Here is a 26,208-nt window from a genome sequence, read left to right as displayed (position 1 = left end):
TTTTTGCTTTTTACACCGATTGTGTTTTCTTTTTGTCCCAGATTAATACTTTGTAGTTAATCATGATTCACGTTCAAAAACTAAGCCGCATGCCGTCTCTTTTGAAGAGGCGCGAGGCAACTCCCCTCGACTGCATACAAAAAACAAAATTACTAATTTGTATTTCTATTTTCCCCACGAATTTATCTAGGGTAATCTTTGGGCGAGTCAACTGGATGTTTGATAGTTTGCATTTCGGGAATTTGACTGAAGCATTCCAACAATCACTAGATCAAATGAATTTGTAAATAAGAATAAACAAGCTAGCTACGCGCTGCGTAAAACAAGGAGAAGTATACCAAGATTATAAATGTGAATCTCGGAAGAAGTACGAGTTGACTGGTTTGGTTGCTCTGATCCTGATCACCAGGTATCCACCGGTTCATCGTTTGTCCCTCGTGCAAGTTCACGATCAAATAGCTCTTTGGTTTTGGACCATCGGTCCGGTTCGTCATCAAAACTATACAATCACAAACGCGTATTCGAAAATCAGGAAGGTTTAACAGTTTGCTTTAGTTCTTTTTTTTCTTCCAGGTGGAAGCCAAAAGGGAAATGGAACTGACAAAGAGAGGGTTTTCTTGGTGAGAAGGACAAAGGAAATTCCATCAAAAATTGCCGTTTCTTTTTTTTCTTTTTTTTCTTTCTTTGGTGATAAGAGAGATAAAATTGACTCCACTGTTTTGAGAGATTCATCCCAGGCAAGTAATTTGTTAAACGCCCAATCGGTTGAACAAAGCTCATAGATCATCAAACGAACCCGATAAACCTTGGAAAACTCCTGTGGACATAAAGCAAAGCAAAGTCAGGAAGATGATTTGGCCAGATTTCGAGAAGGGGGGGGGGGGGGGGGGGGAATCCTCACGGTAATCAGTTTAAAAAGAACTGGCTGGTCGGTTTCGAGGCTGAAGATATTCTTATCGAGATGGGAGTTGAACGCCGGGATATGTCCGAAGAGGAACTGAGCAGCTGCGAGTATCGACGGATCATAATCCACTTTTGGTCGTCTCCGGCGTCGTGTCTGGTCTGCTTGGTCAAATCTTGGGAGTCTTGATTGGGCTTGAGCGGACCTGCTGGGCTCAAAGGTCATTAGTCCAGAGCTTAGAATCAATGGACTTGGTTCCTCGTAAGGCTCGACTTTGAGTTCCAGGATGTCCGCGATTATTTTCAAATCTTGTTTGGCGTGATTCCAATCCCAGTCCCTAATCGAAATTTAGATATTTGCGGAACTTTGTGTCAGTTTCTCTATGTGCTTGTTGTTATCCTTCGTGTTTTGCACCTACGCTAGGATGTCGATCTGAGTGAGGAGGACTGCTCTGAGTTGGATGATTTCCTCTTTTGACCAGTCGATGGCCATCTTTCCTTTGTCGATCGATGTATCTGCGTGTGATGTGGGGGCAGTGGTCAGTCGGACCGAGGCTGGTCAGCTGGCCTCGTCGCTTGAGCTGTGTGTATGCACCATGACGTCATAGGCCACATGACAAGCCCGCCCTGTTTATGTGAGTCTGGCGATGGCCAACAAGCCAGCACTCAGCCTGCCTCATCATGTTCCGCCCAAGCTTGAGGGCAGCCACCCTGCACTCCACCCATCCCCTCCGATCAACGCCACGCACATCAGCAACGGTCTTCAGACGTTCCTTCAACTATGCTCTCGACCATCTATCCGCTCAACTCACCACCAACATCACCACCAATTCGGAGCAATACCAAACCAATCTCGAGTCCATGTCCAAATTGATCCAGTCTCATCAGTCCCTCGTAGATCAACACATTCTTCCAGGTGGTAGTCCAACCGCTCGCAAGAAACACCTCGATCGGGGAAAACTCCTAGTCAGAACCAGGTATGTTCCGTTTGCTTCTATGTTATGGATAATTTAAAAATTATGGTTCTAATTACTCATCTGTCTCCATTTTCGCGCAGGATCGAGAGATTACTCGACCCATTTTCCCCATTTCTAGAGCTCTCTCAAACCGCCGGTTATCAACTCTACCCCAATGAAGACTTGCCAGCAGGTGGGATCATCACTGGAGTTGGCCAAGTCCATGGGTTCGTCATTATTGTGTATTCGCCCATTCTTTTCTTTTTTCAATCATGAAACTCACATTTTCCGCTTAAATAGAATTCCCTGTATGGTCATTGCCAATGACCCAACCGTCAAAGGAGGTTCATATTACCCAATAGTAGGCTCTGGTTTCTTTCAAGTATAAAAATGATCAATGCTGATTGATAATCTTGCTTTTCTCTTCTGATTCTCAGACAGTCAAAAAACACTTAAGAGCTCAGGAAATCGCTCAAGAGAACCGGCTACCCTGCATCTACCTAGGTCAGCTAATCTTATTCCTTTTTTTTTTTTCTCTCGTCTCCCCTTAAAATGTGGTCTTGCTGAACGGGTCTCTTCTGTGTGACTTGATAGTTGAATCTGGCGGGGCAAATCTACCTTACCAATCTCAAGTCTTCCCGGACCGGGATCACTTTGGAAGGATATTCTACAACCAGGCTCGACTGTCAGCTCGGGGAATCCCGCAGATCTCAGTTGTTCATGGTATCTCAGTTGCCGGCGGGGCTTATATGCCTGCAATGTCAGACGTCAACATAATCGTTAAAAATCAAGGTAGAATCTTCCTGGCGGGACCCAGTTTAGTGAAAGCGGCGATAGGCGAAGATATCAATGACGAACAACTAGGTGGGGGAGAAATGCACTGCCAAGTCAGTGGGGTTAGTGATTATCTGGCTGAATCCGATGAACATGCCCTTGTACTCGCTCGAAGAGAAATTCTTCATCTGAACCATCAACTCGGCCGAAGTTCTTTTTCAACGACGACTCAAGCGAGTGGTTGGGAAGAGCCCCTATACGATCCTTCAGAATTAAACGGTATCGTGAGCCCCAATTTGAGGGAAGCGTTTGAGATTAGAGAAGTGATTGCTAGAATTGTTGATGGATCACAAGTGAGTTACGATTTGGAATCATCTCATTTATGAGTTATTCGGGGGTTTTTTTTTTTAACAAGGCTGCTCCCCTGAATCCATTACCTCAAGTTTCATGAGTTTAAGCGGGAATACGGGAAAACAATCGTGACTGGCTTCGGTAGGTGATTCTACTCGATTCGAACCGGTTACTGTCCCAGCACCGACGGCTAATCGAAGTGCACCCAGCTCATATTCATGGTCAACCCTGTGGCATTGTAAGCTCGGCCAATTTTTCTCCCCAAAAAACCAACATGCAATAATAACTGGTTGAGGTTTGCAGATCGCCAACAATGGAGTCCTGTTCTCGCCGTCAGCACTGAAGGCCACGCACTTTATTCAGCTATGTGAACAAAGACAGATACCTCTAATCTTCCTGGTCAATGTAACAGGTGTAAGCGTCTTTTTCAATTTCGCTCGGCGAAAGGCTTGTCAACATTTTTGATATATTCTGAGAATTTCTTCCCAAACAAATCAATAATTGAAGTACATGGTGGGTGAACAAGCTGAGCGAGGTGGCATCGCGAAGGACGGTGCAAAGATGGTAAGGGCCGTCGCGTGCACATCAGTTCCCAAATTTACGGTTATTGTGGGTGGATCTTTCGGAGCTGGGAACTACGGGATGGCAGGGAGAGCGTAAGTGGAAAAGATCTCAGTCGCAGATACCTTTCCAAAAACAAAAAATGAATACTGAGAAATTGATTCGGATTGCCAAAATTGAACAGATATGGATCGAGGTTTTTATGGATGTGGCCCAACGCAAAGGTTTCGGTGATGGGAGGCGAACAGCTCAGTCACGTCATGTCTACCATTTCTCAGTTGAGTTTCCAAAAAGACCAAACAGGACTTGATCCAGGAGTCTTTTGATTGACTGCCAGAAATCATCTTTAATTGCGTATCTTCAGAGACCAAAGCAAGACCGAAAAACTGAAAGCTCAGATCGAGAACGAATCCACTTCACTCTATACGTCGGCTAGATTGTCAGTAAATTTCACGCAATGAAAGACTAACGAAAGAAACAAATTCCCAAGCACATTATTAATGCTATCTTTTTCGATAAATCCAAAGATGGGATGATGGCATAATTAGTCCGACAGATACCCGATCAGTGCTAGGCCTTGGGATATCATTGGCTAACTCCGAACGGGCAAACCATGCCGATGGTCGCCAGAGCAATCAAACCATGAGTGGGTTTGGGGTCTTTAGGATGTGATTTCCCATGTTCATGTATTTCTTTGATTGCTCAAAGCTATGTAATTTTATGGTTGTATGTGTATGTATGTGAACGTTTTTCGTTGTGCAGGGGAGGGGTTGATTCTTTGCATGGGTCTGCATGCATTTCTTTCCTTTGATTGCTTGGTCATGTTCTCAATTTTTCTTTCCAATTTCTCAAGTACGAAATAGTATTTGTTTCTATCAGAAATCAACCCATCATCAGCATTGTGTAACACAGTCCTAAGTCCCAAACAGGATTAAAGCCTCATCAGATTCAAGTCACTTTGATTATGTGAGGTTGGGGATTGAAGTCTGTGGCCTCCAAGGTGTCTTGCCTCCGATTCCAAGCTGGCCTGCTGTTTGCCTTTTTTCGGACTTCTGGGCAGTGATGCCGGCGCATACATACACAGATTTAGCTTACATAATCAAGGCCCGGCGGCGCGGACCCTGCGCTCACGGGTTTCAGCTCGGCTCGGCACAGCCTCCAAACCAAACTCGATACATATTTATCAACTTCGACAAAGTCTTCCACAAAACTGGCGTCAAGTCGTCATCATTTCAAGACCGTAAGTGTTCATGTGTTCTTTCCTCCAGGTTCCCATGTATGATGATCTCAAAGGACTCTGACAATTTTTGATCTTCACTGCTTAAGGTGATCGGTAGTTTAAGATCGTTTTCAAACCAAACAGTCATGGCACCACTTCCCAAGCACAACTACGATTACGACTTATTGGTCATCGGCGGTGGCTCTGGTGGCCTAGGCTGTGCAAGACGGGCGGCCCAATACGGGGCGAAAGTGGGGATCATCGAGAGGACTCCGGTGCTGGGTGGTACTTGTGTGAATGTTGGTGAGTGGGACGGATAGGAAGGATGATCGAGAGGTTCTTGGCGCTGATGATCACTTGATCGCAACTGATGATTGATCAGGTTGCGTGCCCAAGAAGGTGATGTGGCATGCGGCTGATGTTCGGGAGAAGATGCGAGCGGCCGTGCATTACTGTCAGACACCGGAGGAGAGCAGGAAACTGCCCGAGGTGGATTGGTTGAAGCTGAAAGAGAAGCGGGATGCGTACATCAGTCGGTTGAATGGGATCTACGAGCGTAATGTGAAGAACGATAAGGTGGACTATCTGAGTGGACACGGCAGGTTTATCGATCGAAACACGCTCGAGATCTCTCAAGGGGTCCAATCGACGCACTTCCATGCCCAAGCACAGTCCGATCTCCCGGTGTCTTCGAAGGAGGGTAGCCGACGATTGACGGCCGACAAGATTGTGATTGCGGTTGGGGGCCGGCCGGTGTTACCGGAGATCGAGGGTTCCGAACTGGCGATCGACTCGGACGGGTTCTTTGCCCTCGAAGCTCTGCCCAAACGGGTCGCGGTGGTCGGCGCGGGCTATATTGCCGTCGAGCTTGCAGGGATCTTCCATGCGATGGGCGCGGAGACTCACCTGATCGTCCGGCAGAATCAGCCCCTCCGGACGTTTGACTCGATCATCAGGGACACCCTCACCGAGCACATGGAGCACGCCGGCATCCAGATCCACAAACAGTCTCACGTGGTCAAGATCTCGACGAGCGAGAAGGGGCCATACGGGCTGGCCAAGCCGTTTCCCAAGACGCTCGAAACCTCTGCGGGGGAGAAGCTCGAGGTGGACTGCGTGCTGTTTGCGATCGGCCGGAAGCCACTCTCGGACCTAGTGGGCTGTGAGAAGGCGGGGGTGGAGCTGGACTCGAAGGGCAACGTGATGGTGGACGAGTACCAGAAGACGAATGTGGATAACATCTTTGCGATCGGGGACGTGCAGGGGAAAGCCCTGCTGACACCGGTGGCGCTTGCGGCGGGAAGAAGGCTCAGTAATCGGCTATACGGCGGGGTGAAGGACGATAAGATCAGCTATGAGAACATCGCGACGGTTGTCTTTTCTCATCCGCCATGTGCGACGGTTGGCTTGGTGAGTGTGCTCTTCCCCGGCTGGGCTCTTCGAGAGAGAGAGAGAGAGAGAGAGAGAGATCAGCTAGCTGAATGGATGACTTGTGCAGACCGAGGAAGAGGCGCGTGAGAAGCACGGGAAGGAGGCGATCAAGGTGTACGAGTCGAAGTTCAAGGCAATGTATTACTCGATGATGCCCGAGGAAGAGAAGGAGCCGACGGGGATGAAGCTGGTCTGTTTGGGTGCAGAGGAGAAGATCGTGGGGATCCACATGATTGGGCTCGGGACGGATGAGATCATCCAGGGCTTCGCGGTGGCCGTCAAGATGGGGGCACGCAAGAAAGACTTTGACGATACGATTGCCATCCATCCGACCAGTGGCGAAGGTCAGTCTTAGTCTTTCTTTGCCCCAGAGCCTCATATGATCATACTCATGCCCCTTGGCCCTTTTCCCCCTTCCCTCCTCAGAACTTGTGACGATGAGATAGAAATGTATACATCAATATTTGTTGGATTCCCTTTGGGGAAATGTTTTGTTGTTACTTTGGAATGAGTGCAATGTTGTTCTGAATGAGGAAGTGTAGTGTGTATGTAGCTTGAAGATGTGAAAATGTCTCAGCCAAGCCCCTGGTGCTTGATTACATAAGCTCGGAGGCACTACATATTTCCTCCAACGCATACACTCCCCACCCAACCCACCACCACCCACCCACCACCCACCACCCAGCATGGCCAGCAGCAGCTACGACTCCCTCCAGCCAGGCAGAGACTCGCTGGATGACTCCGAACTGGAGGCCGGCGAGGACGACGAAGACTTCATCATCAACCAGACACTCCTGTTCAGCAACAAGCCCAGCCCACTCCTGCCCAGCCCAGCATCACACCCCCTCCAGCGCAATCAGCAGAACAGCACCATCCACGCCAGGCTATCCAAGATACTCGGGAAGCGGAACCCATCGACTAGATCGATCGCATCCATCTGCACCCTCGCCGGACTCGCGATCGGCCTGCTGCTCTGGTTCAGCCACCCGCCCAGCAGCAACAGCAACCTCCAAACGACCAGCAAGCCCTTCAACCCAAAGCTCTTCAACCAGTCCCCGGACGGCCGCTCTCGCATCTCCCTCAACGACGCCCTCTCTGGCTCCTTCCACGTCAACCGCCATGCCATCAGCTGGCTCGACGAGGCCGGCGACGGCGTCTACTCGGAAATCACCCCCGCCGGAATCATCCTCAAGGACCTCAAGAATAACTCATCCAAACCACTCATCAGGGCATCCGAACTAGTAGATGTAGGTCTCACATCAACCAAGATCTACAGACCACTCATTTCCTTTTTTTTTTTTTTATTATCCAGCCTCAAGGTCGTCCTATCTACCCAGAAGCGTTCACCGTATCCTCTGATCTCAGATACATCCTCGTCTCCACCAACTCCCAACAACAGTGGAGACATTCCAAATTACGCCACTATTGGATCTATGACACCTTGCATCGCACCGTCACCTCTCTTCGTCCAGACATGTAAGCTGCATATCCCCGCAAACAGCCATTCCACCCATCCCAGCTGATTCCTTTGTCCTCAGTCCACCCCATCAACCTCGCATTTCGATTGCACTCTGGTCCCCAACCGGCCATTCGATCGCATATGTTCTCGACAACGATATCTATCTGCTCACCTCCCCCGACCACGTCCACTCCCCGCTCAGGATAACGATCACCGGTACGCCCACCATCTTCAACGGGATATGTGATTGGGTCTACGAGGAGGAAGTCTTCGAGGCCTCAGAAGCACTGTGGTGGTCTCCAGACTCAAACAAACTGGTCTGGCTGAGCCTGGATGAGTCCGACGTACCGATCTACGAACTCAGAACGTACAACCCGACCGAACAAGTCGGAAAAACTATGCCCTATCCTGACAAGACCAAGATGAAGTACCCCAAACCGGGCTTCAGCAACCCGATCGTCAGCGTCCATCTCTTCGACATCGAGGCCCACCAACGAGCAGACGGGAACAACCCCGTCAAAGATGCCGTCAGCCAACTCAAGCTCGACTCCGAATTCGAGGATGCCGACCGAATCGTCGGCGAACTCGCCTGGGTCTCCGCCCACGAACTCATCATCCGTCAAACTAATCGCATCGCCACCCGTGAGAAGACTGGCTACTTCGATCTCTCTCAGCTGGCTGCCTCCCGAGCCGTGTCTCCCTCTACTTACGGGAAAGTGGTCATGGACATCGATTTTGTGAAATTCGATGGTGGATGGGCTGAACCGGTGAGTGCAACCAATCTCTGTCACAATATCTAGAACTTCCACTCTAAACATGTTTTTTTTTTTTTTTTATGATGACAGGGACAATTCATCAAACCAATCATAACTGGCAAGGACTTCGCACCCGGATATCTAGATATCCGAATCAACCATGCTGGCTACCGACACATTGCTTACTTCTCACCTCCTGATTCCCGTTCGCCCATCTTCTTGTCCGACGGGAATTGGGAGGTCGACGGGAAGATCTCTGCAGTCGATTTCGAGAAAAACCTAGTGTTGGTCTTAGCTTCTATTATCTTACTTGCAGCAGAAGACTACGTGAGACGATTGACGCCCTCTCCTCTTTCCGTGAATTTCACCACCCTTTCAGATACTTCGTGGCTGCGAATCCGAGCATGGAAAGACACTTGTATTCAGTCAAGTTGCCTACAAAAGCCGAACTTAAAAAATTGGAATCCCAATCAAACATCGATCTACAAGGAGTCACCCCAGTCACACCCATCACTACTGGGGTCGGTTACTATGACGTCAGTTTTTCTCAGATGGGTGGCTTCTATCTCTTGAGCTACAATGGGCCAAGTACTCCCTGGCAAAAGCTCGTCAAAGTGGCAGACCCTAGTTGAGCTCATTCCTTCTTCATTATCAAGCCTTCCTGACCCTTTTTGCTGACAGTTCCGAGTTTATGATTTCTTCTTCTTATTCTTGCGTTTCCTCCAAAGGTTTTGAGACCTTAATCGAAGACAACTCTGCGCTGAACAAGACGCTGAGTAAGTACGCTCTTCCGACGGTCCACTTCACATCGATCAAGAATTCGATCCAACAAGGTCAGTCACCCTGCTCTCTATATATGCCTATTGTACCAACTTGCGCGATCAGCTAATCGATAACGGGCTGGGTGCCACGTACACAAAGATATGAACATCCAGGAGATTCGTCCCTATCAGATGGACTTGTCCGGAAAAACTAAATACCCTGTCCTGTTTAAAGTGTTAGTTTGTTTCGTTGACTCCCGTCAGACGTTCCTTGAGGTTCCGTCTTACTTACCATCTGCTCTGCTGCTTGTCTAATATTATTTTTTCATCTTTAGGTATGGTGGACCGAATTCTCAGGTAAGGCAGATTAGTCCTTATGAGTTGTGGATGGTTCGATTGATAACGTTTGTGAAAAATAAAACGCAGACGGCATCGAAAAGATTTGTGATAGATTGGAGCCATTTCTTAGCCTCGAGCATGGAGTATTTAGTGGTCTATGTCGACGGACGAGGGACTGGTCTTAAAGGTAGAGAGTTCCGAGTCGGTGTCCGCAACCAACTTGGCAAGATCGAGGCACTCGACGTTTCGACCGCTGCGCAGTTGAGTTCTCTCCCGTTTGCACTTTGTATCACTCTGATGATCGCATAATGTCATTTTCATCTAATCATGAGACGGATCTTTTTTGTGGTTATAGATATTATGCAGGTTTAGAGTACGTTGATCCCGAGCGTATCGGCATTTGGGGGTGGAGTTGTAAGTGGCTCGCGATGGTTGGTCTGTTTTGGATTGGGAGAGCTGATCAAGATTGTGGGGTTTTCCTCGACAGTTGGCGGTTATTTGACGTGCAAGGTAAGCCCTCAAAAAGAGCGATCAAAAAAAAGGGAGAGATAGCTGACTCGACTGACTGGTTGGATTCCATGAAGACCGTCGAATCGCATTCCAAGGATTTCTCGATGGCCTTGGCCGTTGCTCCCGTGACCGACTGGCGATTCTACGACAGCATCTACACCGAACGGTACATGTCGACCCCCGCGTTGAATCCGCTCGGGTATCAGAACTCGGCCGTCAGTCGGATGGAAGGGTTCGGGAACTTGAGCTTTTCTCTGGCCCATGGTTCCGCCGATGATAATGGTCTGTCGCCACTACAGATATATCTTATTCCTTTGTTGTTCTCTGGTTTGCTTACTTGGTTTTTTTTTGTCTGTGTCAGTCCATTTCCTCAATTCGGCCAGTCTTTTGGATCGATTGACCGGTGCCCACATCCATGGTTTCCAATTCAGGATGTTTACAGACTCGGACCACAGTATCTCGACCAGGTAACTATCTCCCCTCCTGCTTTGCTTTCAAACGAACACCATAATATGTTGACATCGACGAACGGGCGCGAACATGATTATTCGGTTTGTAGAGATGCTTATAAGGAGCTGTTTGGCTGGATGACCGATTTCTTGCTCCGCCAATGGGGCCATGGCTTAGTTTCTTCGCTTCACCTCAATCAGACTATCAATATAGATGCGCTCCTTGATTGATCTTGTCTCGCCTAGTAATCAGTATTTTCTCTGTCTGCTCATTCCTCAGTGCGACTCATCCTATCTTTCTTTTCTCATGGTCGGTATTCAGTGCTGCAGTTCGTTTTCCCCTTTTCTCTGTGAATATCCCCAAACACCTTGCTCTATTATATGCATCACCCCTAGACTTCCCCCGTTTGCTTAATATTTGTCCATAGTATCCTTAGATCGTCATTCGACTCTCTCTACCACATCCTTCTCTCATATCGTCGCAAATCTTTGTAAACTTGTTCTTTGTATGTATTTCTGTCGTTCAAGTATCTCAAGCAGCTAGCAGTTGTGCAGTTGGTTACTGCATTCCTGGTTATCTTATCATTCCTAGTGAACTAAAGAAGGACCCTGAAGTTGCACTGTTTTACATAATGGAAGGGGAATTTGCAGGGTGGCAGTATTGGAAAACTATATAAGGCCTCGTTTGGAGCCGATATAATTGCGCGATATAATCTGGAAACTTGTGACATCTGATCAAGTTTTGGCGGACCTGATCAGATGTCACATAGGATGTCATGCAAAAAAAATCATATATCGCCTGGATTATATCGGCTCCAAACGGGGCCTAAATACATGGAGTGAATGTATATGGTAAACATTTTTCATTGAAGAGGCATACCTACATGTCCAATTTTTTATTTTTAGCCATGATAACACCTAAAAACAAAAAATTGGACATGTGGGTATGTGTCTTCAATGAAAAACATTTACCATATACACTCCATGATCATTATTTGGTTTCTTGCTCCAGGTTCCGCGAGGCTAGGACAACAGCAAGGCGGCTCCTCCTCGAGGAGAGAATCACCGAGATAACAACCAGGACGCTCCTCAACAACTTCAGGGCTTTCCGGGCCACGGAGGGCTTCATCCGAGATTCGGCTAGGCTCCCGCAGTTCCGGCGGGACGGAGATGCCGAAGGAACCCATCAATAGCCCTCATCCGACTTCAAACAGGATCACCGCCGGAACTCTCTCCCCTTTTCTTTTTCTTTCTCCTCATTTTCCCACTCTTTTCCTTCTTCTCCTTTTTCTCTTTCTTTCTTATCTCTTGTTACCGTCATGTATGTTGTCCAGAATCTCTGTTATTCCTCCTCCCTTCCATTTACAATTGGGTTGCTATTACGTTGTACGCGTGGTAGAAGCTTTTGTCTGTTAGGTGCATATGCATAGTGCGCAATGTCAAATCAAATCTGCACTTTAAAAAAAAAAAAAAAAAAACACACTCCATGTATTTATGGTGTTCAAAGTTGGTTTGCATAATTTTATGCATGCATAAATCATAAAATCATAAAATCTGTTTTGCAGGGGATATGACTGTCTGATTATGAAATACAAAATTTCCTCACCAACATATTCTTATGATTTTATGATTTATGCATGCATACAAACCAACTTTGAACACCATAATTGCATTTGTTTCAGTGTTGATATAAAGAAGAAATGAATAATCTCTTGACACAAAAGAATATTTGGGAGTATGGGGGATGAAAATAGCATCTTTCTTTCCCAGTTTTTTTTTACAAACAATTTGGTGTCCCTGCAGCTATCTCAACTGCGGTAGTAACCCACTTTATGGTCATCTTCTTTGTTAGAATTTGGTTCTCCAATTTTGTAGCTGGAAGTGTTAATAACCACCAGGGAGGAATGAGTGGCACTCTGGAGAGTGCCAGGCCGTAATTTTATCAGTCAAATGGTCTGATGTGAGTGAGATGTCAGCTGTAACTCTTTGTTCAACTTTCTTCACAGCACAAGGGTAGCTGTAGGTGAAGTGGTTGGGGGATGATCTGTGACTCAATGCCAACACATGAAAATATCATGTAATCTGTTGGAGTTTTTTGTTTGGTTCATATTGAGCAAAATTCTGAATGCAAACTTTGATTCACAACATTTTTTGCAAAGAATGTAACTATCCTGATTCTCAAAGATATCCTTGACCAAGCAACAAGGAAGGCTTTTCAGGGCTGATTTTGTTTCAATCAAAACCCACATAAAATCACATAATGAAAGATGGCTGCAGAATATAGGGACCACAAAGTCTCAGCTAACTGGTAGACAAAACAAATACTTCTGCCTTGCCTCTTCCTGTCATAAATTGGGAGGGAAGTGATGTAAAATCAAGTATTTATTTTTTGAGTATCAAACAGTGTCAAAGCTGGGAAAACCTGTGTAACCTGTCTCTCCTCCCTGGAGAAATGTGACCACTATAAGATGCCTTTTTACCCACCATGTTTACCAAGTAGAGATGGCACTTCACACCCGGGTACCTGCCCAAATTTTCACAAAATTAGGAAATCCGCACCCGCACCCGGCACCCGCTGGTGGGTACCTGCCACGCCAGACAGGTACCCGCCTACAGGCAACAGGTACCTGCAAAATGGTACCCAGCGCCATCCCTACCCTGTAGGACAGCACTTTCTGCGCAGGTACCTGTGGCGGGTGCGGGTACCTGCCTGAAATTTCATTGATATTGGACACCCGCACCCACACCCGGCACCTGTTTCCGGGTACCTGCTCCTGAAATCAGGTACCCGCAAATGGGTAGCGGGTACCCGCAAACGGGTACCTGATGCCATCTCTATTACCAAGTGATGGTCAACTTGTGCAGGCTAAGGTTTGCCGTGCCATCAGCTGTTCATTTGGGACCATGCATCTTGTGTATGCAAATACAAATTGCACAATTTTCCATCACTTTACATCCACCTGATTGAAAAATTTAGTGGCTAGAGGTAAAGATAATAGTTAGGGATGTGATGACATGTAAGTTTCAGTTCAAACTTGGAGGATGGGACAGCATGGGACTTGCTCTGATCCACAAGAAATTCCATCACTCTTTTCTGATCCGCTGGCAGTATCCCCAGCAAAATCCTGATCCTTATCCCCTTCTCATCATCATCTGATCCTCAAAAAACCAACCACTGCCAAGGGTATTCCATCCCCATTTTCTCTCAGAAATCCACGCCCAACGCTATCATGTTTTGATCCTCCTGTCATTTTTCCATACCACCACAAGGGCAGCCTCAACAGCACCCATCTCCTCAACAATCTGCCTACCCCCTGGCACAGTAGGAGTTCCACACCGCCCCATTCGTAAATGGGCAGGGGTGGGTTGGGTTGGAGTTTCAAAATATCAAGAACCAACCCATCAAAAGTGGGGCAGGCCAGGTTGGGTTGGCTCATGGGTTGGTCCTGAAAGATGATTTCATAGAACTGCCTTGTGTCACTATGTACAAGTTTGATCATCTGTGATCATGCACATGGATTATCACGGTTTTTGGAAGGAAAAAGATAGAAAGATTTTTTTTAGATCATACATAATTGCAAATTGCTTTCAATTTACCATCAGTTTGCTTTTAGATGAAATATGACCATACCTTGCTTTTCTTCTTTCTTTTCTTGGTGGGTTCAAAATCTTTGGGGAAAAAACAGACAGGTACCTGGTGGAGGTAAGGAGAGAGATTTTAGAAGAGTATTGAGGAGACATGGAAGGCGGAAAAAGGGATCAAGAGGAATAAAAAAAAGACCAATATAATTTGATCATCTGTGTTACTCTTGCGGTTTGGGGGCCAAGTGGAGTAGGTTCTGGTGGACAACATGTCACAAAGACACTAACTCAGCTGGGCACAACTTCACATGTGGGCGCTCAGCGGTTTTGTGGAGCGCAGGATATTACTTGCTCTGGGCTTTCATCCTACAAGGGTTATTTTTAAATTACATTTGTTCTTACTTTTTCAGCGCTAGTTAAGGTCTAACACCTAGTCCAGCCTGGAACAGCAGGGAGTGCTGCTTCCCAACCTAGCCAATTGAGGACACTCTGTAACAGAGGAAAGGTTAAGTATGTAATTATTGATTACAGGGAACTCAATTGGCATAAAAGTAGGTGGTAGTTTAAGCGCTTAAGCTGATTGGCTGCTTGACAGAGGCAGAGTTCTTATGGCAACTACTTATAAGGACAAAGCTTTAAATATGCTAATAAGTGATTTTTTGATGATTTAAAGGTTTAATCCAGTGGATTATGTGTGCAAAGGGTGGTTTAAAATAACTAGCACTGAAAAAGTAAGAACAAATGTAATTTCAAAATAACCCTTGTAGGGTGAAAGACCAGAGCAATTAATATCCTGCGCCCATGTGTGAGGTTACACCCAGCTGAGTTAGTGTCTTTGTGAAATGTGTAAACATAACCCTAAACCTATACAATTGGAAAAATGTATGCATAGTGGGGGGGCTTTCCCATTGAACATGCATTACCTGCAGAAATTTATTTAGAGAGGAAAAATATCAATTTTTGTGGGGAAATGTAGTTTCAGAGGGTTCACTGCTTCAGATATGGTTCTGCAGGGTGATCTGCAGATCCTGACAAGAATTCCTCTAATATATTGACTCATCTTTGACAACCACAATTAGAAGTGGAGAATTAAACTTTTTGAATGATGAAATGATGGTTTGTTGAATGATTTATGCTGAACCAAGATTTCAGAGACTATAATTATTTTATGCAGCATACATATTTCTACTTGTTTTGAACCCAAAGAAGTTGATTTTCAAGACCAGTCAGAGCAATCCATTGATCATGTTTGATACAGATTATGAGGAAAATTGTGAGTGTTTTTGGAGAAAGAAGCCTTGAATGATTGATGACTATTTAATGTATTTAATTGGTGCTTCCCCTGTGACAATTATTTTTTGTTATTTCAGCACGCACTATTAAAAGAATAGGTATGAAATTGGATTGAGAACTGGTCACACCTTTCCCCTTCTTCTTTGAAGACTTGCTATGTCTGCACTCCACTAATTGGACTATTTCGACATCTATCCAAACCAACAAACCAACAGTCATTGCATTAAATTTTGAAGATTTAAGAGCAGAAACTGATCTGGTGGTTGGGTACCTACGCGGGCGACTCTTGGTCTTGTTTTTGGGGTGCTTCGGGACGCCTGGAAGAAAAAGTTGTCAGCGGAAAGTTTTGGTAAAATGGCCGCAGAATGCCTTCACAGCAGTAAAAAGAAGAGAGATACACAAAAGATTTGTCACAAGAGCTACATGCAGCATGAGTTGTTCGACTTACTATTTTTCACTTTTGGTTTTTCTTTAATGATTGGATTGATGTGGCTGGTTCCCTCTTCTGCGGTCTGCCCCTTGAAAAACGAATAAGAACTAGCCCGACGATATGGGTTAAGCCTGATGGGAGAAAACATTGCCGCAACGGTTGATAAGATCGATAGTAGAAAGAATCCGATAGAGATAGTGCTGTGTCTCATGCTCAGCCTAATTACTTGGGGTATGTTTAATTTATATGTTATAAGCTCGTTGAGGTGGCTGGATTTTGAGGCTCATTTATTTATTTTCTTTCTACGTTTATTTATAGAGTCAAATTCAAACAGTGGGGGTTAAAAGATGCCCCGAAGTTATCTGAAGCCATCGATGATACGGAATTAGGGCGCAGGAGGGACTCCGGACACTTTCGAGCCGGTCCATATAACTAGCCCCGTTTCCGAGTTATGTACTTGAAAGTTCGCCATGACACGTACTTGTCACGACTCACGCATTCAAGGCCAAGCGACGTTTGATCGTCAATTATGATTTGAGAGATTCGTGAAACAAGAGCAGGGGCAGCTCGTCAATTTAGATTCAATGTTGATTTGTCTTGTTGACGAATTATTTTGTATTTTGACTGAGGAAGGAGATACGTAGGCATCAGACAAGTATCATAGACCTTCGAAATCATCTGGGGATTGCTAAAACTCAATTCCCTCCCTAGCCGGGCGGAGACGTGGGAAACCAGCTCAAACCACTGCGCCCAGCGGCGGCGGGTAAGCAACCCCTCCGATTACAGCAGAAACAAGAAAGCATGGCTGTACAGAGGGAGTTGAGGCTCGGTTAGCGGATCCAGGCCTTTGGCACTCTACAACACGTTCCCGCCAAGTGTTCAAATAAGAACTTTCATGTCGGTCGGTGAGGATCGGAGCTTATAAGTCCAGTCTTACACCGTTTGCTTCGTGGTGAAAGGCGATACTCAAACTTATCCCCAGATAAATACTTGCGGGACTGCACCGGTGACTGGTATCTACTGGAATGCTTGGCAGGCTGGCAGTTCCCACTACCCAAGTGGCCAAGCATTGGGAGGCGACCTTCATCGAATGGCGGCAACTGTTCTGCCTACACTCATAGCACGACATTGCCTATAGACTTCCACAAGGCCTAAAGGGCAGATATACTCGCACCGGTCAATACTATCAGTGTGATTCCGCGTGACGTGAGTGGCATGACCAAGCCAGGCGGACTTCTGTCGTGAAACTCCGGAAACAAGTGCATCAGTTGTCCACAGGGGAAGGCAAATAGACCGAATCAATTGCCAACCCAACTTGGAGAAGCATTTGCCTTTGGCCTCAGGCTTCACTACAGACAGACAATCTCAGAGCTCAGCAGACTGTCCGTTTTTTTAAGAATCTTTGAAAAGCAGAAGAGAATGATGACACTTTTCTTCTTCCTTTGATCAGGAGCTGGAGCTACGGCGATAGCCTTATTGGGTTTTCCGCCGCTGCCTGGAGGGGTCTGAAATAAATGACCCCGTGAAAATATGTGAATGTCTAAATTATACTTGACTTGTGGGGAGACGTTGGAGCTTAATGAATGGTTGGGCAGGGTACTGTCATACGCCGCCCATAAACCCTAGTCTATGATAAAGTTTTGAAGAATTTAAACATGGCACGCCGTGAGATGGTGGTGAGAAGTAGAGAAGGGCTGAGCTCGAGGGTGTTTTTTTTTTTCCGGATTAACTTCAATCTCAAATTTTGTTAAACTGGGTTAATCCAGGCTGATCGACAGAAGTCTGGCCGGTGATGATCGTCTTATCAGACACTTGATCGAGTCTGACGAGTTCCTTACGGATAAAAATCACCAATCGCTCCAAGGTTTGCGGGAACTTGAGATCATTCTCCAAGGAGTGTGATTGTTCGGGTTCCCCATCGTCAATTGCAGCTGTTGTTGATGATGGAGATGATGGTGGGGATGCTGAAGGAGTCGAGGGCGAGAGTTGGTGAGGTGTAGTTGAGTTGACTGATGGTTCCTCGTTCGAATCGAAGATCCCCTTGACACCGCCCATGCCTCTTCCCCAGGCGGCACCGAATAAGTTCCTCCAGATCACGCCGGCAAGGAACTGGTCGCTCTGGTTGAGTTCTGGTTGATGAGAGATAGCCCAGTCCAGGACGGTTTGGAAACCACGATGTTGGTGCAGGAGGATCTTCATATAGTTCTTGATCAACGTGCCCTTGGTGATCTTATTCTGCGGGCCTCGAATCCGATCCTCTGTGTCTAAGAAGCTATGGTTGATGAATTCTTGGAGGTAGTATTTCCCCAGTGGGGCTTTCATCGATCTGAATCGGACGGTGATCAACCACATGTGCAACTGGGTGACTTGGAACCAGGTCTGAAATGAGTCAGGCAATCCGCATTCTTGGGTTGAATGCCATAATATCAGTGACTGATTTTCAGTAGGATGGGATCAATAGATGTTCTCGAACGCGAACTAACCCTTTACCCAGAACTCTTTCTCAATCTCGAACCTAGCCGCACATCGATCATAATAATCGCTGGTGAGTGTGACCGCGGTACTCTTCTGGAGGGTATATCCGAGCATTCTTCCGATCGCTCCGACGATTTTTACCGTTCGTAGCGAATAGACTTTCCCCGACCGACCGACGACATGGTTGGCTTGATTATTTGATACTTGGTCGACGGATGATGGGGTCGAGGGTGAGTTGGAGGAGAATCTGATGGGCTGGTTTGCAAGTCGCGGCTGTTTTGGTACTGAGGCTGCTGCTGCTGTTATCAGTCTGGTTGCTGTTGAGATGGTTCTTGTGATCGATGTGGCCATGCTGCTGCTGTTGTTGGTTCCCGCCGGGTTCTTCCTTTTTCTTCTTTTTTTTTTTCTCGCCTCCAGATTCGCAGTCCACGGTCTATGTACCCGAGATTTCCCCCGATGGCCAGCCTACCGGACGCACCCCGAGAGTGGCCGTGAGTCAGCAGACCCTTGATCTTGATCACATTCACACATCTCAGACTGCGAGGAGCTCCGTCGAGTCTCGAATGAAGGCCCTCAAGTCTCGAGCTTGAATTGTAAGTCTCTCCGAGGAGGCGCGAGAAGCATATACATATTTATTTAAATATTTGTCAGTAAGCACTGGGAAGTGCCCAATGGCCTCGGGGAGTGCGATCGGGAAGCGGCTGGCCCCCTGAGTGTGCTGATAAACCAGGGCAGCGCTGCGTGATCAACATATGACGTCACTCCGTGAGTGTAAGCTCATGATCAGCTTTTCCAGAGAAGCAGCCGCATCCAACAAACTCAACCGACCATACCAAGTCACACGCTCCACATCACCCTATCATGGAAGCTCATGACCACGGTGCTCACTTCAACCACACCCAACCTGCAGCTGACCATCATCCCGGTCTGGCTGGAAACACTCAGGGTGCTAACATCCAGAATGAGGCAAGCCGTCCTGACGAGAATGTAATCGGTATGTCGTTGAGATCGGTCGTGATGATCGCTTATGACCCCTAGATCCAGAAGTAGAGGTTGATGACTCCGAAAAACGTTTGCTCATTTTTGACCCTCTGACGTAGTTCATCCTCTAGGAAGCATAACCAAGGTCGATGAGACGCAAACTCGAGTGCCCTTCAAAGCCAAGGTGGAAGGATACGCCAAGAAGATTGCCGGAAAGAGTTGAGTGAATGTCCAAAGCGCAAGACTTGCTGCCTTCTCCTCTTCACATCCGAACAAACTCGCGCGGCGGTCAGGCTGACAGCTTGTTTTGATTTTGATTTGGATTCGGATTTTGACGTTGGGGCGCGACGCAAAAAATACAGCTTTCGGAAAAGAGCACGAAGTTGCTGCTGGCGAGGCTCGACTCCGAGGAGAAGATCAACCAAAGCACTATAAACAATAGTGACTCGGCGAACACTCAAGAGACCAGAGTTTTCATGGCTTGCCCAGGTGATTTGTCAGGATAGTGTTCTATATGAAAATGTACCAAAAATAATCACTTCCTTCTTAATAATCTTTATAATTCTTTACGACATATGTATCTATCGAAGTCTATATATGATCAGACCGACCAGCTTATATTGACATGTACCGTACAGTCTATACGCACATTAACAATTCTATCATGGTCAACACTTGCTGCTGTGTACCCAAAATGACGTAGCAAACCTATAAACCCTACCCAAAATGACCTAGCTTATCAGCAGCTCATCCAAAGCTCAAGCGCCTGGAGGATGTTATGTTTCCGATTGCGGTCGATTCGTAAGGGGAGTATGTACTCTCCTGACCACAGAAAACAGTTGGCTGGTTGATGCCAACATGTGGCCGCCAGGGCTTTCCACCAAAAGAATTGCAAAATCAAATTATATGACCACCGTCTGACAAACCTTCTTCAATCATCCCCAAAATTAAACGAGAACTTGATCATGATTTGGAGCCAGTGGTCACATGTTATGGCTACACGATCAAAAAGGGCAGCGCAGACTCACATGGGTTCAAACTTGATCTGTTTAGTTAATAGCGCTTCCGAAGTTCCAGCAGCGGTATCAACCAAGACCGAGAAAAGTCTATCGACGGTTCTCAAGTCGTGAACTCTGCCGCCGGGTACCACTACCGACAGAGTGATCTTGCCAATCGGGGACTTGTCATGCCAACATCTGTGACATCCGGAGGGCAATGGGCGTTCGGCACTCCCGCGCTCGGTGGGGTGGATGTGTGTGACATGTCCCCCAGGGTCTGTCGTCATCAAGACCACGCCAGCTGGCAGCGGCAGATTAGTGGTGGATGGTCAACAGCAACTCACGCAGAACGAACTACAGATCAGCCAACAAACACAAGGATGGACTACCACGATGACAAAACTCAGCCAGGAACACGCCCAAAGACAACAGCAACATCCTCCTCCTCGAAAACCGAAAGAACCTTCCCAACCACATCCCGGAATCCACCCAGCTCCTCAATTTACCCATATCCACTTCTCAAATCAACAACCATCAGCCTCCTCACCATCATCCTCCTCATCCTCTCAAGCCTCATCCTCCCTCTCAATGCAGCCAAAGATCCCAGCTCGACTATCACAAAATTCAAGCATATGCCATCCAAGCTAATTTACTTCGAGGATACACCGATCATCCTATCTCACGATTCAATCCTCAGGGAGGTCTGGAGATCGACTGACGAAGGCAAAACCTGGAACTTGATCTCAGCCGTACCCACCGGTGACGCTTGGTTGGTCGTCGAACATACCTGGGATAACCGGGTTGCATTCATCCTCAGTCGGGGCAGTAAACATTGGAGGACGATCAACAGGGGAGATAGCTGGCAGAGCTTTACCACCTCCGATCAACCGAGCATCTCTGGATCCCCCTTAGCCTTCCACTCCACCAAATGGAATTGGATCCTCTTCAGCGGTCAGAAGTGCGAAAGTTTGGGAAGTTGGAAGGGCAAATTATGTTACGATGAAGTAAGCCACGTCTTCGCTTTATTCCGAGCAATATGCTGATCATTCCAATTCTTTTCAAAATAAAATAAAATAATTAGACTTGGGTTACTTCCGATGCATTCGAAACGCAGCCCAAAATGATGATCCAGCATTCGACCAAATGCATGTGGGCGTATTCAAACAAACACTTCTCGTCTTCCGTCCCAGAAGAGATGATTTACTGTATAACCAAGGAGGCCCCTGGCGATCAGTCTGATTCGAAAAGCTTGAAATCCACCTCGGCATCATTACTCGATCGATTGAAAGCATTGGCCGGCCAAATGGTTAACGATCGTGAATCCCGTCTATACAGCAGCAAAGATTTCTTTGTCAAAGACCGTCAGTATGTCGATCTCGGTCTCGGCAAAAACGGTCGGGGTGTCGTCGGAATGGGTGCTGTACAGCGATACATCGTCGTAGCCTTGAAGCCTGGTAGCATCTTTTCAGAGGCGATCGACGGCCAATCCAGTCCAGATGAAATGCTACTCTTTGTCACTAGTGACGGCTTGAATTGGGCAAGAGCTAACTTCCCACACGGTCACGGTCTCAAAGAAAACGCGTACACGATCGTCGAATCAACACCCCATTCAATCATGGTCGACGTTCTAACCAACCCAGCCGCCGGCGCAGGGACGATGTTTACTTCTGATTCAAATGGAACTCATTTCATCAAAAGTCTAGAAAATACCTCTCGTTCCTCATCCGGTATCGTAGATTTCGAGAAAGTTGTTTCCATCGAAGGCATCTCCATCGCAAATACCGTTTTGAACGTCGACGAAGTCAAAGGCTCCAAAGAGCGCAAGAAAGTCCAAACTAAAATCACCTTCGATGATGGAGGCCATTGGTCCTTGGTCAAGGCCCCCGCCGTCGATGCCCATGGGAGCAAATTTCACTGTGATGTCTCAGATATTCAATCATGCGCTCTACATCTCCATTCCGTCACTCAACCGCACAATTTTGGACGGGTATTCTCGACGCCATCCCCGGGGATATTGATGGGGATAGGAAATGTCGGAGAACACTTGCTACCATACGTGGAAGGCGATACATTCCTAAGCATAGATGGCGGCTTGAATTGGAAAATGGTTAAAGAGGGTGCAAGGAAATACGAAATCGGAGATCAAGGTGGTCTACTGGTGATGGTCGATGACGAGGAAACCACGGATGAGGTGGATTATAGCTTCAATTTTGGGAAAACTTGGTTTGTCCCTATCTCTTATCATTTCCGTTTTAATGCATACTCCTTCGTCTCACTTATCGATATATACATCGCACTACATTCATAGGTCGACTTACAACTTCAACCAAAAGCTGAGAGTCAAGCTATTAACCTCTGTACCCGACGCAACTTCTCAAAAATTCCTCTTGTTGGGAACGATACCTAAAAAATCTTTACCTTCGTCGTCAAAGGCCGACAGACAAGTAGTGATCCAACTAGACTTCAGTCAAATGAATCGAAAGAAGTGCAAAGATTCGGATTTTGAAAACTGGTATGCCAGAAAGGTGGATGGTCATCCCGACTGTTTGATGGGTCATAAGGTGCTTCCATCCGGGCTTGGTTTTATTGCTGCACCCAAATTTTCAAGCTTTCTTTTACTGAGACTAGAATTCTCTGCCCGGACTTTTAGCAATTTTTCAAACGCAGAAAACCTGATGCCGATTGCTACGTCGGAGAGAAATTCCAGGAACCAGAGAGTCATGAAGAGAATTGTCCATGTACCGACGAAGATTTTGAATGGTTTGTTATTTCATTGTCTTCTTTTGGAAGTTTATATGCAAAGCTCTAGCTGACAATTAACAATTAGTGATTATAACTATGCACCCGACAATGGCTTATGTATCCTGTCGGCACCTGAGACGATTCCAGCCGGCCAATGTGCCAACCCCAACGACAAGTTTCTTGGCTCATCTGGATATCGACTGATACCAGGAAATACATGTAACCGTGCGATTGGATTGAAGAAGGATGAACCTAAGCTCAAGGATTGTACCGAAGGAAACGCCGCGCCTGGTCAAGTAACCCATCAACGATTCCAATTCCCCGGATTAGTTTTGGAGCAGGTCTATTTTGAAGACAGTCACACCGTGCTAGTCTTTACATCCGAGAACCAGGTCTGGCAGTCTAAAAATCAAGGGTTTAGCTGGGATGAACCAGTGAAAGATGTCAAGTTTATCTCGCTGCAAATTCATCCTTATTCTCGTGATCGGGCCTATCTTATTGCACCGGATCGAACGATCTATTATACCACCGATAAAGGCTCCAGTTGGAATAATCTCAGGACTCCCTTGGAAGCGAATCTTCTGGGGATACCTCTATTGGATTTCCATCCCACCCGGCCAGATTGGCTGATCTGGACTGGTAGCGAGGGATGCATCGAAAGTCAGGGTGACAATTGCAAGGCGGTGGCTTATTATTCGAAGGATAACGGTCGCTATTGGAATAAAATCGACGACTATGTTCGAGTTTGTAGTTGGGGGCGCGACAAGAAATTCAAGGCTGACGAGCGACTCATATTTTGCCAAGCATATCAACACAAACGGGGCTCGCAGAAAGCGATGGACGATAATCCACTTCAATTAATCGAAGGTCGCAACTTCTATGATGAAAAGAAGAGGCTGTTCGAGTCGATCGTTGGATTTGCTACGTTCGAAGAATTCATGGTTGTCGCCCAAATCGCTTCAAACGGAGAACACTTGAACCTGTTTGCATCAATGGACGGATCTCATTTTGCGTTGGCCCAATTCCCCCCGAACCTCAAGATTGAGAATAAAGCATACACGGTCTTGGAGTCGACAACGGATGCCGTCTTTTTGCACGTGACTACGAATGGACAAGCTGGATCGGAATTCGGATCTCTGTTCAAGTCTAATTCAAACGGTACCTATTATTCCTTATCCCTCGATCACGTCAATCGCAATAGTAAAGGATATGTCGACTTTGAGAAGATGATGGGTCTTGACGGAATAGCCGTCATGAATATTGTCAGTAATCCAGATGAAGCAATCGTCACTCGACAAAAGAAACTAGTCACCCGAATCACACATAATGATGGTGGTCGGTGGAAGCCAATCGCCCCACCGGCCAAGGACTCTCTTGGACAGCCATACAGCTGTTCGTCGACGGCTTGCGCACTTCACATCCATGGCTACACCGAGCGAGTCGATCCGCGAGCCACTTACAGCTCCCCCTCCGCCGTTGGTTTAATGATGGCTGTTGGGAATGTCGGCCATAGTCTTGCGCCTTACAAGGAGTCGGACACGTTCTTAACTCGGGATGGCGGCTTCACATGGGAAGAGGTTGCAAAAGATGCCCACATGTGGGAATATGGAGATCAGGGCTCGATCTTGGTCTTGGTAAACGATGAAGGCCCAACTGATCGAGTCAAATATACCCTTGATGAAGGTCTTACATGGAGTGAATATGTCTTCGGGGATACGCCGATCAGAGTGACGTCAATCCTGACTGTCCCTGACGATACGAGCCGGAAGTTCATCTTATTCGGTTTCACAAAGCAATCTGGACAGAGTACCGTAGTCATTCACTTGGACTTCTCGAAGATCACAAATGTGAAATGTCAGTTTGTCTTGTCATGGATAAGGGATCACAAATTATTGACTGAAGTGGCTGATAAATTGAATCGGTAATTTTTGGGCCGCAGGTGTTTTGGATACAACTGATCCGAATCATGACGATTTTGAATTATGGTCACCATCAGAAACTCGAACCGAGCCGTGCCTGTTTGGGCGCCAGACTTTATACTACCGCAGAGTCCGATCACCCTCACGTCTTTGTTACGTCGGCGAGAAACTACCCCAGCCACACAAAATCCAGCGGAATTGTTTGTGTTCCGAGGAGGATTTCGAGTGCGAATTCAATTATAGACGGGACCCGATCAGTCACAAATGTGTTTTGGTACCCGGCGCTACGCCATTAGCCTCCGAACCGAATTGCGCCTGGAATGAATCGTTCTGGCATGAAAGAACGGAGTTCAGGAAAATACCTTATTCAAGTTGTGAAGGAGGTATTCAACTCGACAAGGGCCGTCAGCACATTTGCCCCAATGCATCCGGACACGGGGTATTCTGGTGGGGAACTGTGGTCGTGGCCCCGGCGATCCTCTTTGGGCTGGGCGGCTTTTGGTGGATGAGACGAAGAGCAGGCGGAGATGTCTCGGGTTGGAGACGAGGAGTGATTCATTTGCCAGATGGAGGTCGCAGACCAGGTGGTGAGACCGGAGTTAGTGAAATGCTAGACACGATAGCCAGCATTCCTTGGTTCCTGCTCGGCGTCGGAAGCGCGTTGTGGGGCTATTTAATCACGAGTCCTTTGGTCACTAAGTGGGTTGGTGGAGGTCGACAAGGATACCGACAAGTTAGCTTGGATGATGATGCCGAACTGCTACAGGTAAGTAACTATTCACCATCATTTGTCCCAATTCCTGCGATTCCAACTGACTTCAAGATCGATCTTACCCCGCACAACAGGATTATGAAGATTGAATGAGGCAAACCCATATATCCCAGGTTGAATCCAGTCGAACAAGCAAAGCATCAAGACGTATTTCACATATATCAATATATATGTAAATTTAGACAACAGGTTAAATGTGTTTTAGTCCGATGTATATAAAACCAAACTCCATTTTATTTCTCTTCCTGAGTTTTTTTTTTCTTCATGAGGGAAACCAACTGATTCAAAAAAAAGAAACTAATCTTACATTGCAAAAGCAAGGTCGAAAGTGCCTCACATACATCCATCTTTCCTTGCTCTTGTGTTTCTTTAAATTCCAAAACAGATATATCTTCCTACATACAAAAGCACTTCTATGTTTTTCCTCTTCTCTTCTCTTCTCTCTTTTCTTTCTTTCTTTTCCTGTTCTTCATATGTCTAGATGTTGAGATTTTGTGTTTTATCTAGTTTTGAATCCCAAAAGATTTATAGAAAAAAATGATCATCAAAGT

General features: G+C 46.6%; 7 protein-coding genes across 7 annotated transcripts; 4 read left to right on the top strand and 3 right to left on the bottom strand.

Moving 5' to 3' along the window:
* Window positions 1–402: 402 nt before the first annotated feature.
* On the bottom strand, window positions 403–1,393 carry PtA15_2A11 (uncharacterized protein; the record flags this gene model as incomplete). The annotated part of the gene is made up of 4 exons (XM_053166108.1): window positions 403–499; window positions 711–817; window positions 902–1,238; window positions 1,320–1,393. 4 exons carry the CDS (start codon window positions 1,391–1,393, stop codon window positions 403–405), a joined length of 615 nt encoding a protein of 204 aa, XP_053017255.1.
* A 188-nt stretch (window positions 1,394–1,581) lies between these two features.
* Window positions 1,582–6,638, top strand: PtA15_2A10 (uncharacterized protein; the record flags this gene model as incomplete). Its single annotated transcript, XM_053166097.1, has 9 exons — window positions 1,582–1,877; window positions 1,958–2,083; window positions 2,157–2,217; window positions 2,294–2,360; window positions 2,451–2,914; window positions 4,869–5,064; window positions 5,144–6,171; window positions 6,260–6,536; window positions 6,619–6,638. The coding sequence occupies 9 exons, from the start codon at window positions 1,582–1,584 to the stop codon at window positions 6,636–6,638; spliced, it is 2,535 nt and encodes an 844-aa protein (XP_053017254.1).
* Window positions 6,639–6,878: 240 nt separating this feature from the next.
* Window positions 6,879–10,696, top strand: PtA15_2A9 (uncharacterized protein; the record flags this gene model as incomplete). Its single annotated transcript, XM_053167034.1, has 14 exons — window positions 6,879–7,439; window positions 7,505–7,668; window positions 7,731–8,418; window positions 8,497–8,690; window positions 8,786–9,033; window positions 9,135–9,239; window positions 9,328–9,403; window positions 9,503–9,524; window positions 9,594–9,766; window positions 9,862–9,920; window positions 9,994–10,016; window positions 10,091–10,298; window positions 10,378–10,483; window positions 10,576–10,696. 14 exons carry the CDS (start codon window positions 6,879–6,881, stop codon window positions 10,694–10,696), a joined length of 2,748 nt encoding a protein of 915 aa, XP_053017253.1.
* Window positions 10,697–15,360: 4,664 nt separating this feature from the next.
* Window positions 15,361–15,981, bottom strand: PtA15_2A8 (uncharacterized protein; the record flags this gene model as incomplete). The annotated part of the gene is made up of 4 exons (XM_053166968.1): window positions 15,361–15,389; window positions 15,469–15,531; window positions 15,616–15,657; window positions 15,789–15,981. 4 exons carry the CDS (start codon window positions 15,979–15,981, stop codon window positions 15,361–15,363), a joined length of 327 nt encoding a protein of 108 aa, XP_053017252.1.
* A 1,526-nt stretch (window positions 15,982–17,507) lies between these two features.
* PtA15_2A7 (uncharacterized protein) lies at window positions 17,508–18,596 on the bottom strand (the record flags this gene model as incomplete). Its single annotated transcript, XM_053166857.1, has 2 exons — window positions 17,508–18,175; window positions 18,254–18,596. The coding sequence occupies 2 exons, from the start codon at window positions 18,594–18,596 to the stop codon at window positions 17,508–17,510; spliced, it is 1,011 nt and encodes a 336-aa protein (XP_053017251.1).
* Window positions 18,597–19,106: 510 nt separating this feature from the next.
* On the top strand, window positions 19,107–19,668 carry PtA15_2A6 (uncharacterized protein; the record flags this gene model as incomplete). The annotated part of the gene is made up of 3 exons (XM_053166747.1): window positions 19,107–19,239; window positions 19,358–19,444; window positions 19,589–19,668. The coding sequence occupies 3 exons, from the start codon at window positions 19,107–19,109 to the stop codon at window positions 19,666–19,668; spliced, it is 300 nt and encodes a 99-aa protein (XP_053017250.1).
* A 773-nt stretch (window positions 19,669–20,441) lies between these two features.
* Window positions 20,442–25,746, top strand: PtA15_2A5 (uncharacterized protein; the record flags this gene model as incomplete). The annotated part of the gene is made up of 8 exons (XM_053166636.1): window positions 20,442–20,478; window positions 20,819–21,228; window positions 21,306–22,447; window positions 22,533–22,785; window positions 22,875–22,984; window positions 23,052–24,820; window positions 24,906–25,651; window positions 25,732–25,746. The coding sequence occupies 8 exons, from the start codon at window positions 20,442–20,444 to the stop codon at window positions 25,744–25,746; spliced, it is 4,482 nt and encodes a 1,493-aa protein (XP_053017249.1).
* Between the last annotated feature and the right edge of the window lie 462 nt (window positions 25,747–26,208).

This window comes from Puccinia triticina, chromosome 2A (genome assembly GCF_026914185.1).
Source record: "Puccinia triticina chromosome 2A, complete sequence".
In the NCBI taxonomy this organism is placed as follows: domain Eukaryota; kingdom Fungi; phylum Basidiomycota; class Pucciniomycetes; order Pucciniales; family Pucciniaceae; genus Puccinia; species Puccinia triticina.
The sequence above is the reverse complement of the archived record's forward strand: the minus strand, read 5'-3'. Positions and strand labels throughout refer to the sequence as shown.